Source organism: Anoplopoma fimbria, chromosome 19 (genome assembly GCF_027596085.1).
Source record: "Anoplopoma fimbria isolate UVic2021 breed Golden Eagle Sablefish chromosome 19, Afim_UVic_2022, whole genome shotgun sequence".
NCBI lineage: Eukaryota > Metazoa > Chordata > Actinopteri > Perciformes > Anoplopomatidae > Anoplopoma > Anoplopoma fimbria.
This window is the reverse complement of record NC_072467.1, coordinates 28,391,371-28,418,851: the sequence shown is the minus strand read 5'-3', so window position 1 is coordinate 28,418,851 and position 27,481 is coordinate 28,391,371. Positions and strand designations below refer to the sequence as shown.

Here is a 27,481-nt window from a genome sequence, read left to right as displayed (position 1 = left end):
TAAATCACATTCTCTCGTCTCCTCTGGACACTTCTTCTTGGCTCTCCATCTGTCTGATTGGCTCTCCATCCTTCATGATTCCAACATTTCAACCTCCAGCTCCTCAGATGAGATCTTCTTCTCATCTCAGCTCATTTCTACAAGTATAAATAGGGCCATTGTACATAGAAATACATCAATTATCTGAGATTAAAGTCTCAAATTTCAAGAAACAATACTGGAAATCTTTTTTTGTTTTTGTTGAGCAGCTGCTTGCATCGCTTCACTTTCACACTAAAGATGCCGTTAGACACTGAGAGCAAAATGTATTCATTATATTTATTTATGATCATAAAAGAAAACAGTAACGTGTTGATGAATCTTTCAGGAGCTTGTCCTTATTTTAGTTACACAACTTTATGAGAGACGGAATTCAGAGGGCGGACGGCGAACATTTACCACTTTAATCTCAGAGAATATTCAAGTTTTTTCTTTTTGATTCATGACTTGAATCTCTTAATCTCTTGTTAATTTACCATTTTAATCTCAGAGAATATCTAAATTCTTCCCTTAAATTAACCCTTTTAATCTCAGAATATATCGAAGTTTTTTAATGTAAATTTATCAGTTTAATTTGAGAGAATATCCAATTTTTTTCTCTCACAGTTACAACTTTAATCTCATCCCTTTGTGCAGTAATGTCTATGTGAGGTCGATAATCCAGTCTAATCCTGTTATTTAAATATAATCTTAAAGGCAGCAGGTCCCTCTGAAAACAGGAGGAGAAGTTAGAGGAGAAGAGAGAATCTTGTTGTTGTCTGTCTTCAGGTGAGATTGAACAACATTCCCGCTTCTCCGTCTCTCGTTTTTTTATTATCTGGAAGCATTTTAAACCTCGCAGTCTTCCAGGATTACAGAATCTCTCGGCCTTTGAAGTCGCAGGTAAATAAGTGGAAAGTATTTGTCTCGCGACCGGCTTCTCCCGCGTCCCTGAGGCAGAGCGGCGGATCTGGAAACTATGTGCTGCGGTTTGTTATTCCCTGACCTCCCTCTGGGAAGAACATCACGTCGCTCCGTGAGGTTGTTTTTCTACACATTTAACATCTCAGGTGTTTGTCTGGAGTTGTGATCCAGACAACATAATCCTTCTCTTCTCCTTCATCCAGGATTGTTCTCAGTACCCATAAACCATCAGGGTCCCTGCACTCCTTTTGACCTGTACTTTATATGTTTTTATGACATTTTCTTGTCCAACAAACATCTAGAAACAATTTCACTGTTCCTAAAGAATGTGCCGTGTTCCACAAAACCCACATAAAGACACCATAAAGGTTTCAAAGACCTTAAAGGAGCTCGCTGTAAACACTGAAGCTTGGAGTTAATGTCCGGTCAAGGTTCATGCAGTCAGATCATTCAACAATAGATAACTATGCTATAGATAAAATAATAAAAACAGTTATGTTTTTGTCTGAAAATCTTGACGAAAAGGCAAACTCCTATACAAACTGAGTGCTGAATCTTCTTTTAGTGCCAGCAGTAGTTAGTTTCATCAGTGATCTGGCTCTGTGGGTAGAACTAAACCACGTTTAGACTTGCAGCCCTCTCATTCATTTGAATGGCGTCCTCCGTGGGGACGCTAACAGAGAACGTTCTAGCAAAACAACGCAGAGTCGTCTGCAAAAAACTTTAACCTTGCTCAACTTCTGTAACAGTGTAACTCAACGTCATCCAGTAATGAGCTGCATTACAATCACACGTTCCCTGTAGATTATCTTGTAATGTGATATTTCTACTATAAAATATCTACTGTTAACATCTCGATGGTTATGATGAAAGATAAATAATTTGTAAACGTTAGAACTTGAGATGTTCAATCCCGTCTCAAAGTTTAATAACCGGCTGTTTTTTGGCGTTTGACTCAAACTGGAGTTGCTGGAACGTATTTTATTGTTCAAACTCTTCCTGACCATGTGACCCAGTGCAGCCTGTTTGTGTTGTTTTAACGCAGATTTATTTTTTGCAGTCTGAATGCAAGCTAAGAGCTTTATGACAGTTTACTCTTGTTTTGACTCATGGTTTATGGTTTGGGTTCATATAATTGTGTTTGTTATGTAAATGAAATTGTGTACATTGCATAAGTTAAAATAAGCCATCAATGACTTTTCGTTGTCTTTATAAATCAGTGAATGGGTTCAGACGTTTGTTATGTAACTGGTGTTGGTAAAATATGGAGCTGACGGGTTTGATTAGTTGGGAGAGACAATGTTATAAACCTACATGAACAGGAGATGGTTCTCTGAACAGAAACACCTGAACTCTTAATGTTTACATTATTACTGCTATTAGTTACACTTCTGTCTGACTTGTACACTTCACTGACCAAATTTGAACCCTCAAAATCATTAAGATATTAAAAACGAAGATGGAGGCAATCACAACAATCCTGAAGTAAAACTGCAGTGTGTGTGTGTGTGTGTGTGTGTGTGTGTGTGTGTGTGTGTGTGTGTGTGTGTGTGTGTGTGTGTGTGTGTGTGTGTGTGTGTGTGTGTTTGAGGATCTTGTTGTGTCTGTTAGAGGTTAAACCCGTTGACATGTGTCGACCTCTGAGGTCAAACCTCCGGCGCTTCGTGTTTACAGAGACGAGTGTTTATGTCGCCTGGTGGCCGTCCTGCTGAGATCAGTGTGTGTGTGTGTGTGTGTGTGTGTGTGTGTGTGTGTGTGTGTGTGTGTGTGTGTGTGTGTGTGGTTGTGTGTGTGTGTGGTTGGTGTGTGTTGGTTTTCTTTTTATCTCCTCACATTCAACATGCCAACCGACCGCACCGCCGCCACTAAAACCAAACTGTTAGCACGGCTGACAAGTTGTTGGTTTTTCTTGGCTCGTTTTAGTGTAAAACCATTTCCAAACATTTCCAGCATAGTAGCGGAGCTTGAAAGCACCACGATGTCTAAAACATCTGCAGAGATCTTAATGTTTTTGTAGAGCTGTGTCATTTCTAAGTAATCTGAACGCTGATTATATATGGGAACTTATAGCTGTGACAGAAATGATTTAGAACGGGCAGTAAAACATGAGCCTCCATCGAAACATTATCAAAACATCACTACACCAACTGACATATGAAACAATAATATCATATCATTGTTATTGTTGTTTAACTTATTAATTATTGGTTGTTTTTGGAGTTTAGTCTGCAGATGAAGTGAACTGAATTTTGGATTTGGACTAGATGACCTCATGCCTCAGGCGTTGCCATGGATACAACTAATGCAGATCTTGACTTTTCAGACCCGGAGTTTACTGGAATAATCATTGATTTATACAAATAAAAAGAAGATTAAAAACACAGACAGAAATAACGACGTTGTTCTCAAATATTGTACTCCATCAGAGAAAAAGAACAATTCACACATCTGTGATCTTTAGGAAGAAATAAGAAGAATATTCTCTCTTTTCTTAATGTTGCTCCGTCCACCGTTTTATATAAACCCTCTCCAGAATAACGTCCTCTCCAGGAGCTGCAGGAGGCCGGTAGTTAAGCAGCACCATAAAGCAGGTATGAGTCTAAATGACAGCACCGGTCCAGGAAACGCCGCAGTGATGTCAGAGGTTTGTGTCTGCAGGATGTGGACTCTGTGGTTGGTGGTTGGTTTGATGTGGACGGCAGACACATTAACAGATTGAGGGTTAACGCTCTACTAAAGAATCTCCTCCGGAATGTGACTCAGTCCTCTTCCCAGAACCGCCGTCCGGACCACATGTGCTGCTGTTTACTCCGGTTTAACACCAACAACCTGCTAGCTGGGTGACCTGCTACTTAACCATCAACAAACTGCTACTGCACATTTTATTTTCACCTATAAAGAATTAAATCAGACCATTAATAAGGTTTCTGTCTCCATTTGACAACATGAAGCACATCTCAGGGTTCTGAGTCCGACTCATCACATCGGATAAAGAAGAGCTCTGAACGGTTTTCAATTCGTTGTTTGTGTTGAGGCTTGTTGGGTTTTATTTATCTGCACTATATTCCTATAACGAGTCAGAAAGAGCAGAGAGAGCTTTTCATAGTTACACCCACTGAAAACAGAAAAAGCAGCAAATCCTCAAGAAGCAAAGGAGTTGGGACTTGAGAATGTTACAACCTTTAGATTGTTTCATGTTATGTCACTTTGACAGAAATATGATTACTTGGAATCTTATTAATATTTAAGACTTAATTTATAAGATAAAATCTCCTTATACAATGTTTTGTATGATATCTTACAGAAAGTATTTTAAAAAAGTTTCCTTGTTTTTTCTTAAGATTGTGCAGCAACACGAGTGATCCTGCAGCATTTAGGCAACAAATGACTTAGTTCGATTCAGGGAGAGATTGTGGTTGAGGGTTAAATAACTACAGAAGTAACCTGACGAATATGTCAACATTGACTTCTGCTTTAATACTACAAACAAAGGTGTTAAGTGTTGAATTGTGGACTGATAATCACGTGTGGATTTCGACTGATTCAGAAATAGATCTTTAGTTAAAGTTTCTACAATAAATGAGCATGGTGACGATGGCTGAGATCAGAGAAATGTCTCAGGGATGATCACTTCGTGCTTCACTGAATAAAGAGCTCATTATTTACTACAGGAGAACTGAACTTCGACACTGGAGTTAAATTGTGACCCAAAGAAACATAGTTTATGAACACAGAGAGTAGAAACACTGTGCTGAAACAAATGAGTCTCCAGAGACGGTCCAACTAGTTTAAATGAGCAGACAGGGTTTAAAACTACAGCTGGCTGAAAACAAGACAAAGACTGGAGCTCTGAGCACAAACACAGAGAAGCTCTGAGGCTGCAGGGCTGAGATATATATATATATATATATATATATATATATATATATATATATATATATATATATATATATATATACTGAAGGTGTTAATGAGAGATAGGGAGCAGGTGTGCAGGTAGGTCTGGAGATCAGGTGATGACTATAAGTATTCATACTGAGCCTGTTGACAGAGTTTCTTACTAAATGATGACGTTAAAAACACCAGACTGACAGTAAATTCATCATCTGGCTGGTTCTTCTGAGTCCAGCAGGGTTCCTTAGTAACAAACCCATCACTGTCTGTGTGTGTGTGTGTGTGTGTGTGTGTGTGTGTGTGTGTGTGTGTGTGTGTGTGTGTGTGTGTGTGTGTGTGTGTGTGTGTGTGTGTGTGTGTGTGTGTGTGTGTGTGTCCAGGTTGCTGGTTGGAGCTCCCTTGCAATCCACAGGGAAGCAGCAGACTGGTGATGTGTTCAAGTGTCCCCTGGACACCAGAAACTCTGCAAACTGCACCAGACTGAACCTTGGTGAGTAACATGTTCAACAGAATCACAGCAGGCGTCCGTCCTTTAATTAAGTCAGAGTAAAAGTACCACAACGTAAAACATTCTGCAGGTAAACGTAACGATACTACTAAAGTACGAGTAGAAACATTTAGAAACAAAATCTACTCTCCAGAATAAAAGAACTCATTATGCAGAAAGGTGAAAGTATTTGGTTATTATCGTGTGCAACAGTTATTCTTTGAGAATTTCAGAGGCTGTTTTAGTTTTGTTTCAGGAAAAGTTTACTTATTGAACTCATTTATACAAAAAAAAAAGTTTCACCCTGAGCTGCTCCAATAACTCCTCTGTTGGTATGCAGAGCATTTATTATACAATAAAACATTAAGGAGAAGAATAAAATACATAAATACATATTTAGAATAAATTAAAAATACTCTAGTAAAGTGATGATACCTCACAATTTTACTTAATTTAATGAACAAAAAGACAATATTCCTGTAAGAAATAACTGATAACAAACACACCTGTTCATCTGAAGTTTTGTTGTGAATCAGGGAAACTTTCTCTGGACAACGTGTCTGAGAGGAAAGACAAGATGAGACTGGGGATGACGCTGACCTCCAACCCTAAAGACCACAGCTTTGTGGTGAGTCACATGACCCAAACACTCAGATTGACCTTCAGATTGACCTTCAGATTGACCTTTGTGTCTTTGTGTCTTTGTGTCTCTGCTGTGTGTGAATGTGTCCTCAGACCTGTGGTCCTCTCTGGTCTCATGAATGTGGAAGCTCTCTGTACAGCACCGGGATCTGTTCCAAAGTCGGCCGAAACTTCAGACTGTCCCACACCATCGCCCCCGCCCTGCAGAGTAATCAATGCACATGAACACATCCATCCATCCATCCATCCATCCATCCATCCATCCATCCATCCACATCCATCCATCCATCCATCCATCCATCCATTCATCCATCCATCCATCCATTCATCCATCCATCCATCCATCCATCCATTCATCCATCCATCCATTCATCCATTCATCCATCCATCCATCCATTCCTCCATCCCTCTGTTCATCCATCCATCCATCCATTCATCTATTCATCCATCCATCCATTCATCTATTCATCCATCTATTCATCTAGTGATACTTTTATTTAACTATTCATCCATCCATAAATCCAAAAAACCATAAATCCATCTATCCCATCAATTTATTTATCAATCAATCCATCTAGTCATACTTTTATTCAACTATCCATAAGTTCATACATCCATCTATACATCCATATATTCATCAATCATCCATCATCCATCTCTCAATTATTCGTACATCCATCCATTCATCCATCCATTATTAATCCATCCATTCATCCGTTTGTCAATCCATCTATCCATTTATCCATCCCTCCACCCAATGATTAATCCATGTGTCCATCTATTCAATTCAATTTTAATTGAATTTATCATAGTTATAGCAGAAGTATCACCAATAATAGCAGAATAATAATTAAACAACAACAATAACTAGTAAAGATACCAGCAGCGTCCATCCATCCATCCATCCATCCATCCATCCATCCATCCATCCATCCATCCATCCATCCATCCATCCATCTATTCCTCCATCCCTCTGTTCATCCATCATCCATCTACCTGTCCTGTATCTTGTCTTGTTTATTTATTGTCTTACAGGATGTGAGACGTTCATGGACATCGTGATCGTTCTGGACGGTTCTAACTCCATCTATCCGTGGTACGAGGTCCAGGACTTCCTCATCACCATCCTGCAGAAGTTCTACATCGGCCCAGGTCAGACGCAGGTTGGTTCATCAATGAATTTAAGCAATAAGGATTCTATATGGCATTAATAAAAGCCAGTACTGTTTCATTTTTTCCCCCTGTTTCAGATTGTATTTGTCAAAAAAATTCTCAGGATGTTTAAATATCATGGATATAGTAAGAAAATGTATCCGATATCATTCACCTCCGTGCAATACGTATTTTTTCCTACCAATCTACAGAAGAGTTTAGAGTCTGGAGTCTGGAGTTTTAAACTTATGTTAATAAGTGTTTTTTATAAATACATACATCACCTATAAACTGTAGTTTTGGTGCCTGGTCATGATCTATGAGTCATGTTTTCTCAGAAGCTTTTTCACTGGTCATTTTAAGGGAATACTTGGAATAATTTTGCAAAATGTATATGTGCCCACAAACCAGGGCTGTGACTGCCAATGAGGATGGAGGTCATGTCTTTTGTACTTTCACTTTCTTTTCCATTAACCTGGAAGCTGCTGACTGCTGTCCTCTGTCAAAGCCTGAGCTCACAGAGCATCTCACACCTTTTGTTTCCATGACTGTCATCTTACAGCATGTGTTCAGGACCATACAGCAGATGATTGACAAAAACTAAAACATGCATTGGGGTAATATTATTTGACTTTTATTTTCAGTTAGTTCCGTCCAACACCAACCAACGACCTTGTGATCCTTGGAGCCATTCCTCTAACATGGCAAAATATTCTATGAATTCCTCTTTAAAAATGGGTAAAAAACAATAATGAAGAGCATTAATTATATAGTAACTAGTTTGATTAAGTAATTAGTAGCTTTGGAAGTTTATCACCATGCAGCTTAAAAAGGTTTTCTGTGACAAAGACTCAAATTTAAAGCCTGTAGTGAAAACCGAGCTCACGAACGGCAGTAGTCCAGATGTTCGTGTCAACTTATGTCCCAGCATGCAACTGAAAACTAGGAAACCTCCAAAACTAGTGGAAGCATTGGGTGATGTTCTGCAGAAAAGGGAACAGTCTCCCCACATTCGACTGTTCCCTCTGACATGCCGTTGAGCAAAGATTTAAACCTTTATCTGCTGCAGTTGAGCGGCCACCAGTAGCAGACTGGTTTCACAGGAAGCTGACCAACAGGCTGACAGAGGAAAATGTCTCTGAGACCTTCAGGTGCAGGGTTTCAGGTCTGGACTGAGCTGTGGTGTGTTTTGGCTGCAGGTTGGTGTGGTTCAGTACGGCTCCACGGTGGTCCATGAGTTCAGTCTGGGTGAGTACCAGACGGTGGAGGAGGTGGTGGAGGTCGCCAGGGGCATCGACCAGAGGGGCGGCGAGGAGACGAGGACGGCGCTGGGCATCAACGTGGCGCGGTACGACACAAAAATGACGTCGCTCATGAATGAATAAACATCACACGCCAACCAACCAGGTTCACTGACACTACGTCTGGTACTTCTCTTTGACGTGAAGGTCGGAGGCGTTCAGGCGCGGCGGTCGACCTGGCGCTCAGAAGGTCATGATCGTGATCACGGACGGAGAGTCTCATGATAGTCCACATCTGGTGCAGGCCGTCGCCGACAGCGAGAGAGACAACGTCACCATGTACGCCATCGCTGTGAGTCTGACCCCAAAATACACTGCTGACTTCCTGTCTGATCCGGATTTAGTGTTCGTTTCCTGAGAACTTGGACTTCCTTCTTTCTCCTTCATCCTAGCAGATGCATCAAACCCACTCTGTTGTTCTGGACTTCAGGAACTCTTTCCTAAATGTGCTTTGTTCTGCTTCTCTTCCAGGTTCTGGGTTATTACAACCGTCGGGGAATCAACCCTGAAGCCTTTCTGAAGGAAATCAAGTTCATCGCTAGCGACCCGGATGAGAAGCACTTCTTCAATGTGTCAGACGAGTCGGCGCTGAAGGACATCGTGGACGCGCTGGGAGAGAGGATCTTCTCTCTGGAAGGTCAGCTGACCATCAGAATGTCAAATATGTTGTTGATTGTTGTACATTTGAAATACCTACATGTTGTTAGTGGATAAAGAGTGACAGTGAGATGTAACTTGAGTTAAACTATAGTTATATAGTTATATAGAGTTAAATATAATGTATGGCATCTGTTAAGCAAGTCCCACTACTTTACTGTTTTGGTTGTGTCTTTAGCGCTCTCATCAACCTAGTGTCCAGCAGCAGACACAGCTGACAAACTAGCTGGTGAACAAAGTCAACACAGTGTCACCGCAGTTTGGGAAATCACAAAATGCAATCTATTGACCTGCCTGGCAACAAAACCAACAGTTAGGTTTAGACAACAAAACCAACAGTTAGGTTTAGACAACAACAGTTAGGTTTAGACAACAAAACCAACAGTTAGGTTTAGACAACTAAACCAACAGTTAGGTTTAACAAAAACCAACAGTTAGGTTTAAACAACAAAACCAACAGTTAGGTTTAAACAACAAAACCAACAGTTAGGTTTAGACAACAAAACCAACAGTTAGGTTTAGACAACAAAACCAACAGTTAGTTTAGACAACAAAACCAACAAGGTTTAAACAACAAAACCAACAGTTAGGTTTAGACAACAAAACCAACAGTTAGGTTTAAACAACAAAACCAACAGTTAGGTTTAAACAACAAAACCAACAGTGATTCCTCTTGGTGCCCAGTAACTGCTGGATGTTGAAATAGGAAACAGATCACATCAATTTAATGAGGTGATAATATCTAATTAGTGTCCAAAAATGTTAATTATGCAGGTTAAAAATGAGCTAGCAGTCGATTTTGTTGTCACCTGTTTAGTTTCTACTTTTTTCCCACTGAGAAATCTCTCTACCTTTTATATTTTCATCAATCTTTATGTTACTAAATGCTCCACTTTCTTCCCCTCACTTTCTCTCAAAATCTACATTCTTCTTCTGTGAACTTTTATGTTGCTTTAACTTTCATACCAGTCCGCTGTACAGATTGACGAACAAAAAGAGAAACCTTACGGCTGCACAGAGCTGTGATTTGGGCTGTTGATTCCCAGTGGGATTAGTGCTACTGGCACCACATGTGACGTTCAAAAGAGCTTTATTAAAATGTGAATGTAACAGGATGACGCTGTTTCCGTTGTGCAGGAACCAGCAGTCAGGGTCGAGGGTTTGGTCTGCAGATGGCTCAGGCTGGTTTCTCCTCACATCTAGTCAAAGTGAGTAACTCACATGACACTCTGATATGTTTTACAGAGCTGACATCTGAATTCTGAAAGAGTCCAACGTTCTAACTCTGTATTGTTTCTGATCTGACTCTTTAGATTTTGTGTAGTTTTATCATGTTTTATTTCCAAAGATCTATCCGATCTGGATAAAGAATCCTTATAATTTCCCCCAAATCTTTACAGGAATCAGGGACTTGGAAAGTTTAAGTTTCTACTTGATGAACTAATCAGATTTTCTTCCAGTTTTCTCCAAAAAAGCAAATCATGATCTAATAAAACCAGCAGACGACAGGAGCCAAGTTATGTATTTTATTGATTCTGATTCCAACAGAAACAAAAGATCCAACTATTGATATCAGGACTAACCCTGAAACGTGGACCATTGGTTTTGGTTCTGGTTCTTGGCAGAAGTCTGAAGCTGCAGAATAAGAAGCTTCTAGAAATATTTCTGTTGTTTCTCGTCCAGGGAAAATCGTACTCGACTGAATTCCAACGTCAGGGAGAGAAAGTGGTGTCGTGGAAACTTTCTATGAGAAACGCAGAGCAGATGGTTTTCCTGAACATAAAGCTGCCAACTAAACACACACACACACACACATTAGTACATGCAGGAACACACAGACACACACACACACACACACACACACACACACACACACACACACACACACACACACACACACACACACACACACACACAGACACAGACAGACACACACAGACACACACAGACACAGACAGACACACACAGACACACACAGACACTTGCATTCAATCACAGACGAATATGCAAAGTGTTTCCTGCTCTGTAGGATTAAAAGGTCAAATGTGAACTCCGTCAGTCTGATGAGGAAAACAGACGGCGCTGAATCATCTCTGAGTGAGTCCTCATGCAGGACAACAGTCCTCCTCTTCAGACCGGTCACAACAGCAGCCTGCTGACATTTATCCAGAGTCAGTCTGTGTGCAGATCCAGAGTCCAGAGGCTTTGTGGCGCTGCCGTCGCCAAGGATCTAGTCATCCACTGTGGTCCTGGACTCAGTGGACCGTAGAGACCATGACTCAACGCTTTATATCTGGATTCAACGAGAGCCAGTGCTCATCTGACACACACACACACACACACACACACACACACACACACACACACACACACACACACACACACACACACACACACACACACACACACACACGAGTTGTGAGACGTTCAGGTTCGATGAATGATAAACCAACAGCAGCCAGTTCAGATTCAATGCTTCAGAGCTGAGATGACTTTCAATCATGAGACCGTTGGAGTTGGAAGTTGATTTTTGGATCTGCGTTGTGGTTTATGGCGGTCCAGCTGTGAACTCTCCCTGTAAGACTTGATTTATAGTTTTTACCACAAGTTTATTAGCTTAACTTTGAGGTACTTTTACTTCATTGGAGTATTCCCATTTAGGTGTATGAAAAACCATCCCATCTGGAGGTTTGCTGCTCAACAGAGAAAACGTTTCTAGTACTGAATGTGTCAAAGACTGAGGGCGTCCATTGATTTTGACCCCAATCCTGACAGTAGAGGGATTGATGGCCGGCAAATAGAAATACTGGAGTCCTGTAAGTATTTGGGGACTGGACATTTAAGATCAGCAGCCTACTTACCAACATGGTGAACAAGAAGAGACAGCAGCGTCTCTTTTGTCTCAGGAAAAGTTCCAGATTGACTCAACCTTGATGACAATGTTTGTCTTTGCTCACTTTCTCTTTTACCTGTTGGAATAAAACTCTAAACACATTCTCACTCCAAACTCATCAAATACTGATGCTTGGTCAGTCGTCCTACTATCAAAAGATGACCATCTAGTGTCAGGTTTTTCATTAGAAACATGCAGTTTACTCTTCTTACATGTGTACAGTCTGTTTTCCAATCATTTTTCAACATTTACTTGGTTTTAGGTTTACTTGTTTTTGGATTTACTCTTACTAAAACAATATTTTCAAAAACATTCAAATGACCTTTATAAATCTAATGAAAAAGAAATCTGCTCTGATCTCAGATGGTAAAATCTACTCAGGAACTGTGAAGCTGGAAGATTTCAACATTCTGTTACTTGAGCTGCACGATGGGGAAATCATTTCCAGTCAGAATATGTGAAATAGAAGCAAAAACACATGAAGACTTCCAGTTTTTACTGGCGTCATTACAACCATTCTTCTTCTTCTTCTTCTTCTTCTTCTTCTTCTTCTTCTTCTTCTTCTTCTTCTTCTTCTTCTTCTTCTTCTTCTTCTTCTAATGTCTTGTGTGGTACATTATTCCTACTGTGCTAAGTGTTCTCTAATATATAGAATTTTTACATTTATTTCTCATATTTCTCTTGTTTTCTATGTTTTTGTGATTTACTTTTTCAATTTTAGTTAAATTGTTTTATCATATTTATTTTGCTCTTAGTGCTTTTCTGTTCTATTTTCAGTGTCCCTTCTTAGAAACGTTCTTATTTATCTTCCATTATATCCCTCGTTCTTCCTTCAGGACGGCGTTCTGCTCGGGGCGGTCGGTGCCTACGACTGGAACGGCGCCGTGCTGAAAGACACAAAACATGGCAAAGTCGTTCCACCAAAGTCCTCCTATAAGGACGAGTTTCCAGACGAGCTGAAGAACCACGCAGCCTACCTGGGTAATGAACCCGGACCGGACTGACCTCTACTCTTATATCTATATCTCGTGTCTTTGAGTTTGATGTGTGATTAGTTTGATAGTTACAGCATTATAACTAAGGAATATGTCCCCAGTTTTAAACGGAAATACTTTTTATTGAACATCCTGTTTGTGCCCCCTAGAGTTTGCAATAATAATTACACCAAAAAAAGATTAGACAAAACAAACAATACACTGATGTTTGCTTTTTGAGCTTTGCCTTAAGCAGTTATCCAACTCAGAGTGGAACTATTGACGAGACCATACAGTCACTGAAATCAGAGAGTTTGAGTTTGAATTTCAAATGCAATGTACCCAAAAGATTTAGCTATTTCTTGTGTTCAATACAAGTGGGAACTTTGGCCTGATGGTGGCGACACAAGGAGGTTCATTGGGTCACCAGAATAAGATGTGATCACCTTTTGCAGACCATTAATATTCTTATCGGTTGGTAAGAGAGCTAGTGGCCAAAATGTTGAACTAACTGACCTCCATCTCCATCGTTGGTCTGTGTTTACTGGGAAATACGGAACCATTTTTACTGTTTCTGTTCATGATTCTGGTTTCAGGTTACTCGGTGGGTTCACTCATCTCGTCCCACGGTTCTCAGCTCTACGTGGCCGGAGCTCCGAGGTTCAACCACACCGGGAAGGTCATCGTCTTCAGCCTGAAGAACACGGGGAACCTGACCATCCTGCAGGCGCTGCTGGGGGAGCAGGTCACTCTCACACATAGAATATATGAAGCTGTTCAGACCAGTATCATGGCCGTTTGTGAAATAGTCACGAATTGTAATTTATTGGTTTTGTGTACAAGGACATGAATTGTCAGATTTTTGGGGGTTTCCCTCGGAACGTTTAAAACAAAAGTTAGGTTAAAGCAACAAAACCAACAGTTAGGTTTAGACAACAAAACCAACAGTTAGGTTTAGACAACTAAACCAACAGTTAGGTTTAGACAACAAAACCAACAGTTAGGTTTAGACAACTAAACCAACAGTATGTCATTTGATCTGACTGTTGCTTAATCACATTAATGCATTTAATTTGTCGTCATTATTTTCGTCCTGAGTGATTACATTTTGTGACCGTAAGACTGAGCTGAGATGTTAAAACGTAATATGTATCCACACATGTCGGACAGGCCGTCTCCATGATGGGCTCTCAGTAGAACCAGAACCAACCACTGATCCGTCGAAATAAAAACTATTTTTGAAAATGTTCTTTTTGGGTTCTTTTCCAGATCGGATCGTATTTCGGCAGTGAGTTGTTATCGATGGACGTAGACGATGATGGACTAACGGACGTGCTGTTGGTGGCAGCTCCCATGTTCTACAGCGACGGCTGGGAGAGAGGGAAGGTCTACATCTACACCGTTACTCCACAGGTACATACACACAGGTACACACACAGGTACACACAGAGGTACACACACAGACACACACACAGGTACACACACACAGGTACACACACACAGGTACATACACACAGGTACACACACAGGTACACACACAGGTACACACACACAGGTACATACACACAGGTACATACACACACATGTACACACACACACACACACACACACACACAGGTACACACACACACACACACACACACACACACACACACACACACACACACACACACACAGGTACAGGTACACACACAGGTACATACACACAGGTACATACACACAGGTACACACACACAGGTACATACACACACATGTGTACACACACACAGGTACACACACAGAGGTACACACACACAGGTACACACACACACACACACACACACACACACACACACACAGGTACACACACACACAGGTACATACACACACATGTACACACACACACACACACACACACACACACACACACACACACACACACACACACACACACACACACACAGGTACATACACACACAGGTACACCAGGTTTACTGCTACAGGGTTGATCAAAACAAGCTGATCAGAGCCTCCTAAGTCTTTAATCTCATTGGCTGTTGGTCAATCAATCAGAATAACAAGTAATACATCTAAACTAAGTAAATTTTACAAACAAACAGAACTTTGTTTGGACTCAACGCTGCATCATTCTGGTAAATACTCAAACTAAACTAAACCTTCTCCCTCCAGACCTCGTTCATCCTGCAGGGGGCGCTGGAGGTTTCTGATCGCTCTCAGAACTCCCGGCTGGGTTCGGCGATGGCCCAGATACCAGACATGAACGGGGACGGGTTCAGGGAGCTGGTGATGGGAGCGCCGCTGGAGGACGACCACCAGGGGGCGGTCTACGTCTATTATGGCCGGGACAAAACCATCCAACACCAGTACAGACAGGTAACAGACCCAGAACCAGTTCAGACAGTAGAAGCAGTCTGGGCGTAAATAATCACTCTGTGGATTCTCTCTCCAGCGTCTGTCTGCAGCCGGGTTTTCTGCAGGTCTGCTGTATTTCGGTCAAAGTCTTCACGGTGTTCTGGACGTTAATGGAGACGGGCTGGTCGACCTCGCTGTGGGAGCACTGGGAGCTGCTGTCATCATCTGGTCAGACCAGACACATACTGGTTTTTTTGTTATCATTGATATAGATACACAGTTTTTAATGGCTCTACCACTTTGGTCTCGATTGAAATATCTCAACAACTATTGGACAGATTTCCATTACATTCTTTGCAGCCATTCATGTTCTCCAGAGGATGAATCATACTGACTGTAGTGATTCCATGAACTTTACCTCTAGTGCCATTATTGGGTTCACTATTGTGGTCTAGAGTGAAATATCTATATTACAATTTGATTGATTGACATAAAATGTAAAACAGATATTCGAGGTCCCTTGAGGATAACAACGACCACAACGCCCTGATGGAGACCTGCTTCCTCCTCCAGGTCTCGTGGTGTGGTCCGGATTCAGGCAGAGCTGATCTTTGAACCCGAGAAGGTCAACATCTTTAACAAAGACTGTCGTCGGGGTGGGAAGGAGGTCACATGCATGTCTGTGAACGTCTGCCTGAGTCTGGAGGCCAGGACTAAGACCAGGACGAAGACCAGGACAGATGTTGGTGGGTGGGACGCACACGCTCAGTTAACATGAACAAAGTGAGATTACCAAACCGCTGAAAGAGGTCCATAGGGCCTCAGATATTTGGAGGTGATATCCACTTACTCTCTTGACCCTCAGAGGTTGAACATCTAAAGCCTGTAAGTCGCTTTGGATAAAAGCGTCTGCTAAATGACTGTAATGTAATGTAATGTAATGTCATTTTGACGAGCTGGAGGCCTTGCACCACGTCGTGTGGATCACGGAGAAGTCGTCTGTCCGAGGCAAATACTGAAAACAAAATCACGTGTGTGCCACTGTCTTAGTCCTAAATCCAATTTCAAGTTGTATTGAAAAGAGATAGATGTTATAATTTCCAAAATTCCAAACATGCTTTTATCTAACGATATTTTCTGCTCCAATACACATTTGTTAGCATTTAGCCTTTCAAAAACAATGTTTGCACTGCGGTCAAAAACATTTTGCTGTCCCATTTGGTGTCGAACACCAAAAAAACCAGACTATAGAACCACGTAATAATATTTAGGAAAACTTTCAAGAACAGTTTCGAAAATCACCACCATAGACACCGGTCTTCTGGTTACAGTCCTGTTTGTTGGACTCATCCACCTCCCCTCCAGTCCACCAATAGTCTTCTTTTTGGATATTATAAAACAGTCACTTGTTTCTTAGTCACGTGGATGCATTTCATTTGTGTTTCCACCACAAATGAGGCTCCTTATTGATTTTACATTGGCATCATTTTCATCCTGAGCGACACAAGAAAAACAGACAATTTGTGTCCATGAACACAAACCAATAGATTGCAATTTGTGACTATTTAATGAACTGCCATGATACTGGTCTGGAAGGAAGGAGGCAGAAAGTTCACGGTGACACTTAATCAACTTAACCTAGTGTTTTAGAGATTTAACTCATTTAGTCACTTTCCATCATGAGATCATGCAGGACTTGATGTCACTTGGCCAGTCATGACCATGTGCTTTTGAGCAGAGCGTTTAACTCCCAGCTGCCCAGTAGCAGCTTGTGGTTGGAGCCCACAGCGTCCTGAATGAGTGGAGGTAAATTATACCAGCTGTCTGGTCTCCCAGGTGTGTGGTCATTTAATCACCCAGATGTTTGGTGTTTTCTGACCGTCTGTACGTGGAGAGTCTTGTCGTTCTCTTTCTCCTCGCAGCACAGATTACCCACAGTGCTTTGTGATGTCGTGTCTTTTGTGTAATTGGCTGCAGATGTTCGGGCCGGCTGCATGGAAACCTCGCTGTAACATGCTAACGGCAGCCAGCTAATCTGTGTCACTCCTCCTCCCTCCATCACTTCATACCTTCATACCTTCCTCTCCTCTTTCCTTGTCCTCGTCCTCCCCCGATCATCTGGACCAGATTAGACACACACACTTTAGGAACAGACAGGCCAACACGCCAACACGCCAACATCAAACGCACCCATGCTCCAGCTGACAGATAGAGGACAGGAAACGCTTTATGAATCTTAACGTTGGTTTTAAGAGCGACTCTGGTTTATTTATCTCAGTGCAGACGTGGCGTTCTCTGACATGAACTGTGCTGGACAGCAGCAGCTTAACTCCTCGCTGCACTCATGAACCCAGAAACTTCAGCTGTTAAACAGATGAGAATGAGCTCTGCAGTTACACTAAGATACTGCATCCAACAGCTAATAAGGAGCAGGAAATAGAGAGGCTGAGTCCCGCCCCTTCTGGTGTCCCCATGTGACCTTATATCGGAAAAAATACGTATGATGAGTGAGAAACAAACATGTATTTGATCCCATTTGATTCTGCCTCACATATAATGTTTGTCAATTAAAAAGATCAATATCGCTCATCAGGAAAGTCTCAGTTTGTGGTAGTATTGTTAGTGAACTACATCTCTTGTCTCGCACACTGTACGTCACCAACATGGCCGTTAGCTTGTCTTGCTAGCTAGATAGCTAACTAGCTAGGTACAAATGTCATGTTATCTTGCCTGATGTGTTTAATCCAGCGCTCGGTTATCTCGTTGCGTCCTCTTGAGCACTTATAACAACAATAATGTAACTGGTTCGTGTGGAAACACAAGAGCAGTTTGCACTAAAGAACACTTTATTAATTCCGACTGAAAGACCTGTAAAGTCTGTTCTCCATGTATTTACAACATCATGGTGCTGCATTACCTCATTTAAACCTCCTTTCTCCTCCTCCTCCTCTTCCTCCCAGCGGTTTGGTACAGTCTGGTGCTGGATGAGAGACGTTTTCCTCCTCGAGCGGTTCTGGACGAATTCGACCGACAGCAGCCAAGGAGTGTGTTTCTGCAGGTCGAAGTTCAGAGCTGCCAACGCTTCAGCTTCTCCATCCAGGTCAGACTGTTACACCACCACACACAACAAGATTGAAATACACAAAAAACCCTCAAAGTCCACTAAAAACCCGTAAACAAACAAACGTCACTCAGACTGTGGTCGACCGTCTCTCTGGACAGGAGACGGCTGATTACAGGCGTCCCATTGTGGTCGTCCTGGAGACGGGGTTAAAGAGTCCAGATGAGGGACCGGTGTTGGACCCCGACTGGCCGAGTGTCCTCAGGACAGAGGTGAGTTTGCATTCACATCCAGAAATCCAACATTGACTTATTTGACCTTTGTTTTGGTATTTCTCTGCACTTAACTAACAAACATACTTATTTTACGTAAAAAACGTAGAATCCAAACACGATCTTTTCTTGAACCTAACAAAGTAGTTTTGTTGGAAGATCCAGATTCTTTTGCATATTGAATTCTGGTTCTTCATCACAGAGAAATGAAATGATCTTTCTTTGTTGCCGTAGCTTCCTTTCTGGAACGGCTGCGAGCAGGAAGACACCTGCGTTCCCGACCTCATCCTCCAGAGTCACACCGACCTCGTGGATGTCCAGTCAGTGACGCCTGGACTTCACAAACACAATTATTATCATTTATCAAAGAACAACATGGTGATTAATGATCTGTGTTTTATCTGAAGGCAGTTCTGCAGCTCCAGGGACTGGGCTGCCTGGTCGCTCTGCAGCCTCCGGGGGGCGTCGGAGGGCTCGGAGGGTTTGGTTCACGTGGTGGAGGCCGGGCGGAGGAGGATGGTGGTGTTTGCCCGACTGGAGAACCAGGGAGAGAACGCTTACGGAGCCACCATCCACATCTCCACCTCCTCCAACCTCCTCTTCTCCAGCCTCATAGTCAAGGTGTTCAATCAGAAATCAGATCTGACATTTTTTATTAAATGATACAAATTCTTTATCTGATTGAAAACAAACAGTTGTGATCCAACCTTCATTCAGTTCATCAAAGTTTTCCATTTGTTGTTCTAAATATTTGCAGCCTGGTATCTTTTCAGGTAACTTGCAGTTGGAGTGTTTCTAACACAAGAAAGATGTAAAAAACCTGTATCCTCATACAACGGTTCATATGATACGTAACAACAAGTTACTCCACATTACTCATGTGTTCTCCTTTAAAAGTCCAGCAAAACGTGTCAATTTCTGCTCATTACACGAATACAGTATTTATAAAATAAACTTACGACTTCACAGGAAACTTCTTAGTTATGTTTAGAAAAAGATCGTTGTTTGGGTTAAAATAACCGCAAACGTATCCTAACTAAAGTAGGCAAGTTATGTATGTATACAATGTTTACTGAGGGAATAAATCAGTAGAGTCATTTTCTCATAGACTTCTATACAACCAGAGGAGTCGCCCCCTGGTGGACACTAGGGAGAATGCAGCTTTAACACAGGAAGCACTGACTTCACTGGCTGCAGCTCGTTCGTGCTGCAGCGTTCACACATCATGTGAGATGGAAGGTGACTCTCTGACTCATCAGGCTCCTCCCCTTCCCCCACAGGACCAATCAGACATTCAGATTGAGTGCTTCTCTGGTGACAGACTGGCCAATCAGAGGAGCTGTAACATCAGTGCTCCATTCATGAAGTCCTTGTCTCAGGTAGTTTTCATCTTTAAGTTTACTCCTCTAATGATGTTTTTATACCACTTATCTAACACTTTATGTTTTTATTTACTAATGTACTAATCCTGCAACACTTGCATGTGATTGGAGTCCTTTAGTAGCTGTTCTGGAGCTTTTGATCATATTGTTGGGTTTGCCCACTTGTCATAGAATTGTAGATGCTTTATCTGAGTACTTATGACAAAATAATCTCTGAATTTAGAACATTTCAATGAAAATTTGTTAATGTTGAATAAATATGAAGCTCATTACATGCTGATACATTTTTAAGTTTACAGCCTGCTTTACAAACTGGATGGTCTGCAAAAAACACCATAGAGTTGCATCATGGGAAATGTATGATCCAGTGTTTTTGTCAATTGATCCCAAATAAGGGAGTAAAAGTTTGCATATTTCAGCGTCTGCTGCTCAGATCTTCTTTTTGATCCATTTCTTAGTCGATACTTCATTTCTTTAGTCCTCAGAGAGGTTTTTATAGTTTCATAAAACCTTCAGACTTCAAAGATAATATGAATTTAAGTTTGCTGTAATTGTAGCAGTTAAAAGGTGTTATTCATACAGTTATACAGTCAGACTAATGATAGTGATTAACCAGAGGAATATGCTCTACTGACTGAAATCCTTCATTAGCCTAATGACCGTCCTGTAAACATGATGGAGGCCCCGCCCCCTCACCGTCAGGCCCCAGAGGGCCCGCCGTACGGAGGCCTGTCTTAATAAAGTCCAGTTTATTGGTCCAGACTGTGAGCAGATTATTTCTGTTAACGAGGAATCTGAAGGTGAGACGCAGCCGGAGGGAAAGCCGAGGAAACAAACGTTTCACATGTTAAAACAGTCAGAATATAATGTAACCTGATGGTAAAAGAGGAATAAAAGTATTCATTTATTTAAACATTTTTAGATATTTCTTACTGTCCTTTTAAATTACTAAAATGTACAGTAACTGAATATAGTAATGAACCCTTTTTGAATGTTATCAGCTCATTAAATGTCTTTTATTGGTTGTTGTAAATGTAATTAACACCTCGTTAACACTGAACTGAAACAAATCTACTGATGATTAGGAAGAGATTATGGTTTGGGTTCAAATAAGTAAGTTTGTTAAGTAGCTGACTACATAAAGAAGACGTAAGTTTTGGTTTCACTACGGCAGAGGGTTTCAAACTTTTCAGACCATCACCCACATTTGTACCAAACTAAATTTCCAAGCTTCCCACTGCAGAATCCAACAACGTCACAGTGAAAGAGCCTCCTTGTCTTTACACAGACTTAATTGTTCCTCTGGACACAGATTCAAGTCAAGTCAAACTTTATTAGTATACAACATTTAAAAACAACCACAGATGTAGCTTGCATGAATCATTTGAATATAAAATATTCAAAAGATGAGCAGCTGGTTTCTACATCATTTTAATGTTTATTGGTATATGTAATAAATTTTTTTGCTTTAAGTGAAGGTCTTGGGCTAGTTGGAGTGCAATTAACCCTCGGCTAAGCCCCGCCCCCAGCTGTTACTCTGTCAGAGCTACGTCACCATGGAGACCACACTGTCACTAACTGCACTTCCTGCAGAAATATGATCTAAAGATCATCTAAAGGAGGAAGAGGAGGACCGTACCTTATTGAACCTGCTCTCTTCCCGTCCAGGTGTCCTTCCATCTGGAGTTTGAGTTCAGCCGCTCCGTCTTCCTGGATCACGTCCGGGTCGTCATGGCGACCAGCAGGTGAGACAGCTGATGTCGCTTCTGACGTTTGTTAGATTTATTTCAGTGTTTGTTTGAAGATTTCATGAAGAGGAAGTGGTGGAGAAAAGTCCTCATTAAAAGACAATTTAACGACTTTTTATTAATTTGATGTATTTTATAGTTTACACAGGATGTTGAGAGAAGATATATTTTATGAAAGGATCTTTTTAAAATAACAAGAACAAGATCTTGAGAATGTTTTTATAAAGTCAGAAATATTAGTTTCTGTTGTCGCATCTTCAAACGATATTTTAGGGTTAAAATGACATATTTAAATAAAGTTCAGGTTCCTCAAACGTAAATAAGTACACATGTGTGTCTCTGTGTAATAATCACACTGTGGAGACACACATCTGTTCTCACAGCTACATTGTGGGGACTCACCTCCCATCTGGGGACAAAACAATCGGTCCCCACAAGGTGAAGTTAACGAATGTGTGTGTGTGTGTGTTAACCAGTGAGGGAGAGGATGGTTACCCAGACGACAACGTCAACGACATCTTCATCCCTCTGAAGTACCAAACAGACCTCCTCTTCACCAGGTAAATCCTCTTGAAATAGACCATAAACACAGACTGCAGTATGAAATATGAGTAAATATTATATACTTTTATAAATAATACTTCTCATGAAATCAACTCTCTTCCTCCGTCAGAGACCCAAACCCTCCTCGTTTTGAAATCAGATCTGCAGACAGCTCTTCCTCTTCCTCCTCTTCCTCCAGAGACCAACCAGACAGCAGCTCTCCAACCTTCAACCTCACTTATTATGTGAGTTCATCAAACAAACACTTTGTACAGGAAGAATCGTCTTATTGACAAACTGCAAGGAGCATCTGAGGATCAAGCTTGTGGTTTTAATTGGGATGCTAATTTTAGCAAAAAAACAGACTTGTTTGCAAAGAACCTACTGAAAAATAAGCAGCCATCTTCGTATAATGTTTAGTTCAAGCAAACACTGGACATCATGTGGTGTGGACCTGTCAATCAGTGTGTAGCCCCGCCCTAAAGCATCCCCTGCTTTATGGTCTGTTTGACTCTAAATGGAGCATCATTTACTAAATGAACATCATGCTGTATTGAAGAAGACTTGAAACTAGAGATTGAGACCATAAACTCATGTTTACAATGTTTACTGAGGGAATAAATCAAGAGAGAAGTAGAGTCATTTTCTCATAGACTTCTATACAACCAGAGGAGTCGCCCCCTGGTGGACAGCAGAGAGAATGCAGCTTTAACACAGGAAGCAGTGACTTCACTCTTCATGAACACTGAAGGGATTTGGAAAGGAATTCTGGAAAACAATGATTTTATAAATAAACACAAAATAACTGCAGGAATGTGTGAGACGTCACTTTATGGTTCTTTTACAATAAGAGTTTTCTGATCATGTTTTACTTTACAGATCCAGAACCTGGGGATCTTCTCAGTGCAGGACGTCCTGTTCAGGGCTGATATCTGGGCTGTGACCCGTCGGGGGAACCAGCTGGTCCACATCACGGACTACAGCACTGAGCCGGTACGAGAGAAACCTTTACGTTACATACAGAAGTATCTATCCATTTACATAAAGCACGTAAAGAAGAAATACAATACAGTGACTTCTTCCTCTGCAGGAAGCCGGCTCTGACTGCACGCTGCCTCAGCAAAGAACAACCAATCAGGTGACAGCTGAGGACCTGTCTCACCTGTCTCAGCTGGTACGACTCTTCATCATCCGTTTATCTCATGTTCATGTCTTTATCCTCTGAGACAGAGAGACAGCTGAGTTATTCTTCTTCTTCATCCTCTTCTTCATCTTCTTCTTCTTCTTCTTCTTCTTCTTCTTCTTCTTCTTCTTCTTCTTCTTCTCTTCTTCTTCTTCTTCTTCTTCTTCTTCTTCTTCTTCTTCTTCTTCTTCTTCTTCATCTTCTTCTTCTTCTTCTTCTTCTTCTTCTTCTTCTTCTTCTTCTTCTTCTTCTTCTTCTTTCATTCTTCTTCTTCTTCTTGTTCTTCTCCTTCTTCTTCTTCTTCTTCTTCTTCTTCTTCATCTTCTTCTTCATCTTCTTCTTCTTCTTCTTCTTCTTCTTCTTCTTCTTCTTCTTCTTCTTCTTCTTCTTCTTCTTCTTCTTCTTCTTCTTCTTCTTCTTCTTCTTCTTCTTCTTCTTCTTCTTCTTCTTCTTCTTCTTCTTCATCTTCTTCTTCTTCTTCTTCTTCTTCTTCTTCATCTTCTTCTTCTTCTTCTTCTTCTTCTTCTTCTTCTTCTTCTTCTTCTTCTTCATCTTCTTCTTCTTCTCCTTCTTCTTCTTCTTCTTCTTCATCTTCTTCTCCTTCTTCTTCTTCTTCTTCTCTTCTTCTTCTTCTTCTTCTTCTTCTTCATCTTCTTCTTCTTCTTCTCCTTCTTCATCTTCATCTTCTTGTTCTTCTTCATCTTCTTCTTGTTCTTCTTCTTCTTCTTCTTCTTCTTCTTCTTCTTCTTCTTCTTCTTCTTCTTCTTCTTCTTCTTCTTCTTCATCTTCTTCTTCTCCTTCTCCTTCTCCTTCTTCTTCTTCTTCTTCTTCTTCTTCTTCTTCTTCTTCTTCTTCTTCTTCTTCTTCTTCTTCTTCTTCTTCTTCTTCTTCTTCTTCTTCTTCTTCTTCTTCTTTGTCTGTGTAGAACCTCAGTACCAGCGGTAGCGTGGCGGTCCAGTGCCGTCTGAACCTTCCGGCCTCCAGAGAGCTGAAGGTGACGCTCAGAGGACGACTTCTGCTTCCCGCTCTGCTCGCCGTGAGTCTGGTCTCTCTGAGGAATCTCCATGTTTACGTGTTATTAATAATAAAACCAAACATCCAGTTGTTCTTCAATAAGTCTCAAATGTTTAATTCTTGATACTGTGTTTTGTAGTTTTTGTGTACTTTTATTCAACCATGTGACCGACTTCCTGTCTCAGGTGAGCTTCAGGTCCTTGGAGCTTCTGACGGCCGCCTCCATCCAGCTGGAAGCATCCAGTCCCATGTTCCTCCAGGAGGACAGACCGGTCAGACAGGTGATCAACCCGCCAATCAATCAATAAACACACTCATCAATAATCAGATGTACTCAGTGAGAGCTGTGTATTTTATGTGGACGTCCAATCAGTGCTGCTGTTGTTTCTTCGTATGAAATCCTACGAAAAGTTGCTCCTCGTTTTTCGTGCGTTTTACTACAAAAGTCCAGCAACATGTGCTCATTTCTGTCTTTTCAAATTAAACTTCCCTCTTCACACAACAACTTCATTATGAACGAGGCAGTATGAAGCCGTAAAAACCCACACAGGGCAAGTCAATATTCATTTATTTGCAACGTAACTTGTGTACTTGAGAAACAATATTTATTTTGTTATCTTAACCTAAACAATTAGATTTTTGAAGAAGTTTTGTTGACTAAACCTAATTAAGTTGCTTCCTGTGAAGAAAGAAGTTTATTTTTAAAAGGTTGTTTTCATGTAACGAGCAGTAATTGTCACGTGTTGCTGGACTTTTGTAGTAAAAATATATGAAAAATGAAGAGCAACTTTTGTTAAGATAGCATGACACGCTGGCTTTGGTTTAGTTTAGTTTCCTGTTCACTGATCAATCAATGGATCAATGAACAGAAGAACTCAGCTCTCTGGGTCGACAGAGCACCGAGGAATTTATTGCTTCAATCAGCAACATTTACCATAAACACTGATTAGACGTCCACATAAAAAATTGGAAAACTTTCCCTTAAATCTGAAAATAAAAAGTATGAAAACGATGAAGTGAATTCAGTGGAAAAATTTGAAAAGCTAAAAAAAAATTGACCTTGTCTGCTACTTATTCCCACATTTTCCTACCAAATAGTGATTTCTGTCAAGATTATTATCTAAATTTTAATTTCTAAAAAATATTAAAATATGTTTTTACTGTTCAGTCTTAACGGTTACTTAATGAGGAAATATTTACATTCGATAATGTGTCGTTAACCAATAGGAAGGTCAGGAAGGTTAGATTCACAAACACCTGTACCTCGTAAACCTCATGTGAAGCTCTGCTGCCACCTGCTGTCTGACTTTATTATCACAACATACACATGTTTTATTTATATCACTTTTGTCTGATTTGTACATTAAATGTTTAAAATGATATTTTTTATTTTAAGTGAAGCACTTTATCATCGTCTTTCAATCATTTTTACTGTTTTAATTATTTAAGTTTAACTGTGTTTAAACCAGTGTTTTTTCTATCTGTCACAGTTATAAACTGGCAAACCATGAATTCAAACACTAACAATAATCAGCTTCATTATAATAAAAGCACCTTAATATTTATTCACCCAGCTGGTCGGAAGCTACACTATGTTAAAGATATAAACTCAGATTATAAAGTATTAATAAACATAAACTGAGCTGTGTTTGTTTCCTCTTCATCAGATCATTTATTCCAACGCTCAGAGAATAAATTAAACTCCGTCAGTGATATTTATGAAAATAATATGATGTGTTTTGAGTTCAGATCGTTCTGGAGTTGAGGAAGGACGAGGACTACGTCATCCCCGTCTGGATCATACTGGGAAGCTCACTGGGAGGCCTGCTGCTGCTGGCCTTACTGGTCCTGGCCCTGTGGAAGGTAGCCACACACACACACACACACACACACACACACACACACACACACACACACACACACACACACACACACACACACACACACACACACACACACACACACACACAGTCCAGCAGTGATGGAATCTAAACCTATTTATTTATTTTCTATTTTATACTTCTACTTCACTACAGTTATTTAATAATTTTACTTTACAGATTCAGATTATTATTGTATTATAATATTATTTTTGTATTATTATTATTATATATTATTATTGTATTCTAACACAATAACGTAATATTTATTATTCTGTAAAATTAGTACTTTCACTTTTGATTCGAATAATTAAATAAGTAAAATGTTGAATGCAGGACTTTTACTTGTAACAGAGTATTTTTAAACTGTAGTACTTTTAATTAAAATACTTCTATCATTAAAGTCAGTGTTCCCTGAATGTCATCAATGATTTTTTACTGCAAATATATTTATTAGTAAAGTTACAACATTTATATTTAATACATTTTTATTTGAATCATGTTTAGGTTCAGTTTAATATAAAAAAACAACATAATATTGTTATACAATAAATAATAGAAATGTCCCCCGGCTGCCTGTAGTTCTGGTCTGTTTCCTCCTGAATCAGTGGAATGTGTTTTCTGCTCAGCTCGGCTTCTTCAACAGACGGAGGAGACGGGAAGAGAAGGAGCCACCGGCAGCCAATGGGAAGACAGCAGAGGAGCTGTAACCTGGGAGACGACGGTGCTGCGTTCAGTCGGTCCTCCTCATCACCTAAAGTCCTAAAAGTTCATCACACCAGTAACTGGAGCTGTGAGGTCAGACGTTGGTCACATGACACACACAGGAAGTGATTCATTTCATTCACTTTGATCTGATGGAAATTTACGACTTTATGAGTGGATGAGGAGCACCTGAACGCATCACGAGCCTCCACCTGTCACTCAGGGAACCTGATGCCCCTATCAGCCAATCAGCAGATCAGCCAATTAACCAATTAGACGCCCAACCACAACCCTAAACAGATGTTCCTGTTTCAGCCAATCAGAACGGTCGATTAACAGCATGTGGCTCCAAGACTCAACTACAGTTCATTTATGAACCAGACAACAACAAGAGAACAA

General features: G+C 40.6%; 1 protein-coding gene across 1 annotated transcript in view; it reads left to right on the top strand.

Annotated features, from left to right (window-relative positions):
- Window positions 1–27,087, top strand: part of itga11b (integrin, alpha 11b) — a 35,394-nt gene extending 8,307 nt beyond the window's left edge. The window contains exons 3-30 of the mRNA XM_054620627.1: window positions 5,217–5,326; window positions 5,860–5,951; window positions 6,059–6,173; window positions 7,001–7,128; window positions 8,317–8,465; window positions 8,566–8,710; window positions 8,890–9,055; window positions 10,213–10,283; window positions 12,805–12,949; window positions 13,539–13,687; window positions 14,212–14,355; window positions 15,112–15,315; window positions 15,392–15,522; window positions 15,868–16,040; window positions 18,255–18,394; window positions 18,517–18,627; window positions 18,862–18,951; window positions 19,039–19,248; window positions 19,908–20,006; window positions 21,678–21,754; window positions 22,234–22,317; window positions 22,431–22,545; window positions 23,180–23,293; window positions 23,391–23,474; window positions 24,409–24,519; window positions 24,683–24,778; window positions 26,247–26,360; window positions 27,007–27,087. Coding sequence (XP_054476602.1) covers window positions 5,217–5,326; window positions 5,860–5,951; window positions 6,059–6,173; window positions 7,001–7,128; window positions 8,317–8,465; window positions 8,566–8,710; window positions 8,890–9,055; window positions 10,213–10,283; window positions 12,805–12,949; window positions 13,539–13,687; window positions 14,212–14,355; window positions 15,112–15,315; window positions 15,392–15,522; window positions 15,868–16,040; window positions 18,255–18,394; window positions 18,517–18,627; window positions 18,862–18,951; window positions 19,039–19,248; window positions 19,908–20,006; window positions 21,678–21,754; window positions 22,234–22,317; window positions 22,431–22,545; window positions 23,180–23,293; window positions 23,391–23,474; window positions 24,409–24,519; window positions 24,683–24,778; window positions 26,247–26,360; window positions 27,007–27,087 — 3,448 coding nt within the window. The remainder of the gene's footprint in view (window positions 1–5,216; window positions 5,327–5,859; window positions 5,952–6,058; window positions 6,174–7,000; window positions 7,129–8,316; window positions 8,466–8,565; window positions 8,711–8,889; window positions 9,056–10,212; window positions 10,284–12,804; window positions 12,950–13,538; window positions 13,688–14,211; window positions 14,356–15,111; window positions 15,316–15,391; window positions 15,523–15,867; window positions 16,041–18,254; window positions 18,395–18,516; window positions 18,628–18,861; window positions 18,952–19,038; window positions 19,249–19,907; window positions 20,007–21,677; window positions 21,755–22,233; window positions 22,318–22,430; window positions 22,546–23,179; window positions 23,294–23,390; window positions 23,475–24,408; window positions 24,520–24,682; window positions 24,779–26,246; window positions 26,361–27,006) is intronic.
- Window positions 27,088–27,481: the final 394 nt, after the last annotated feature.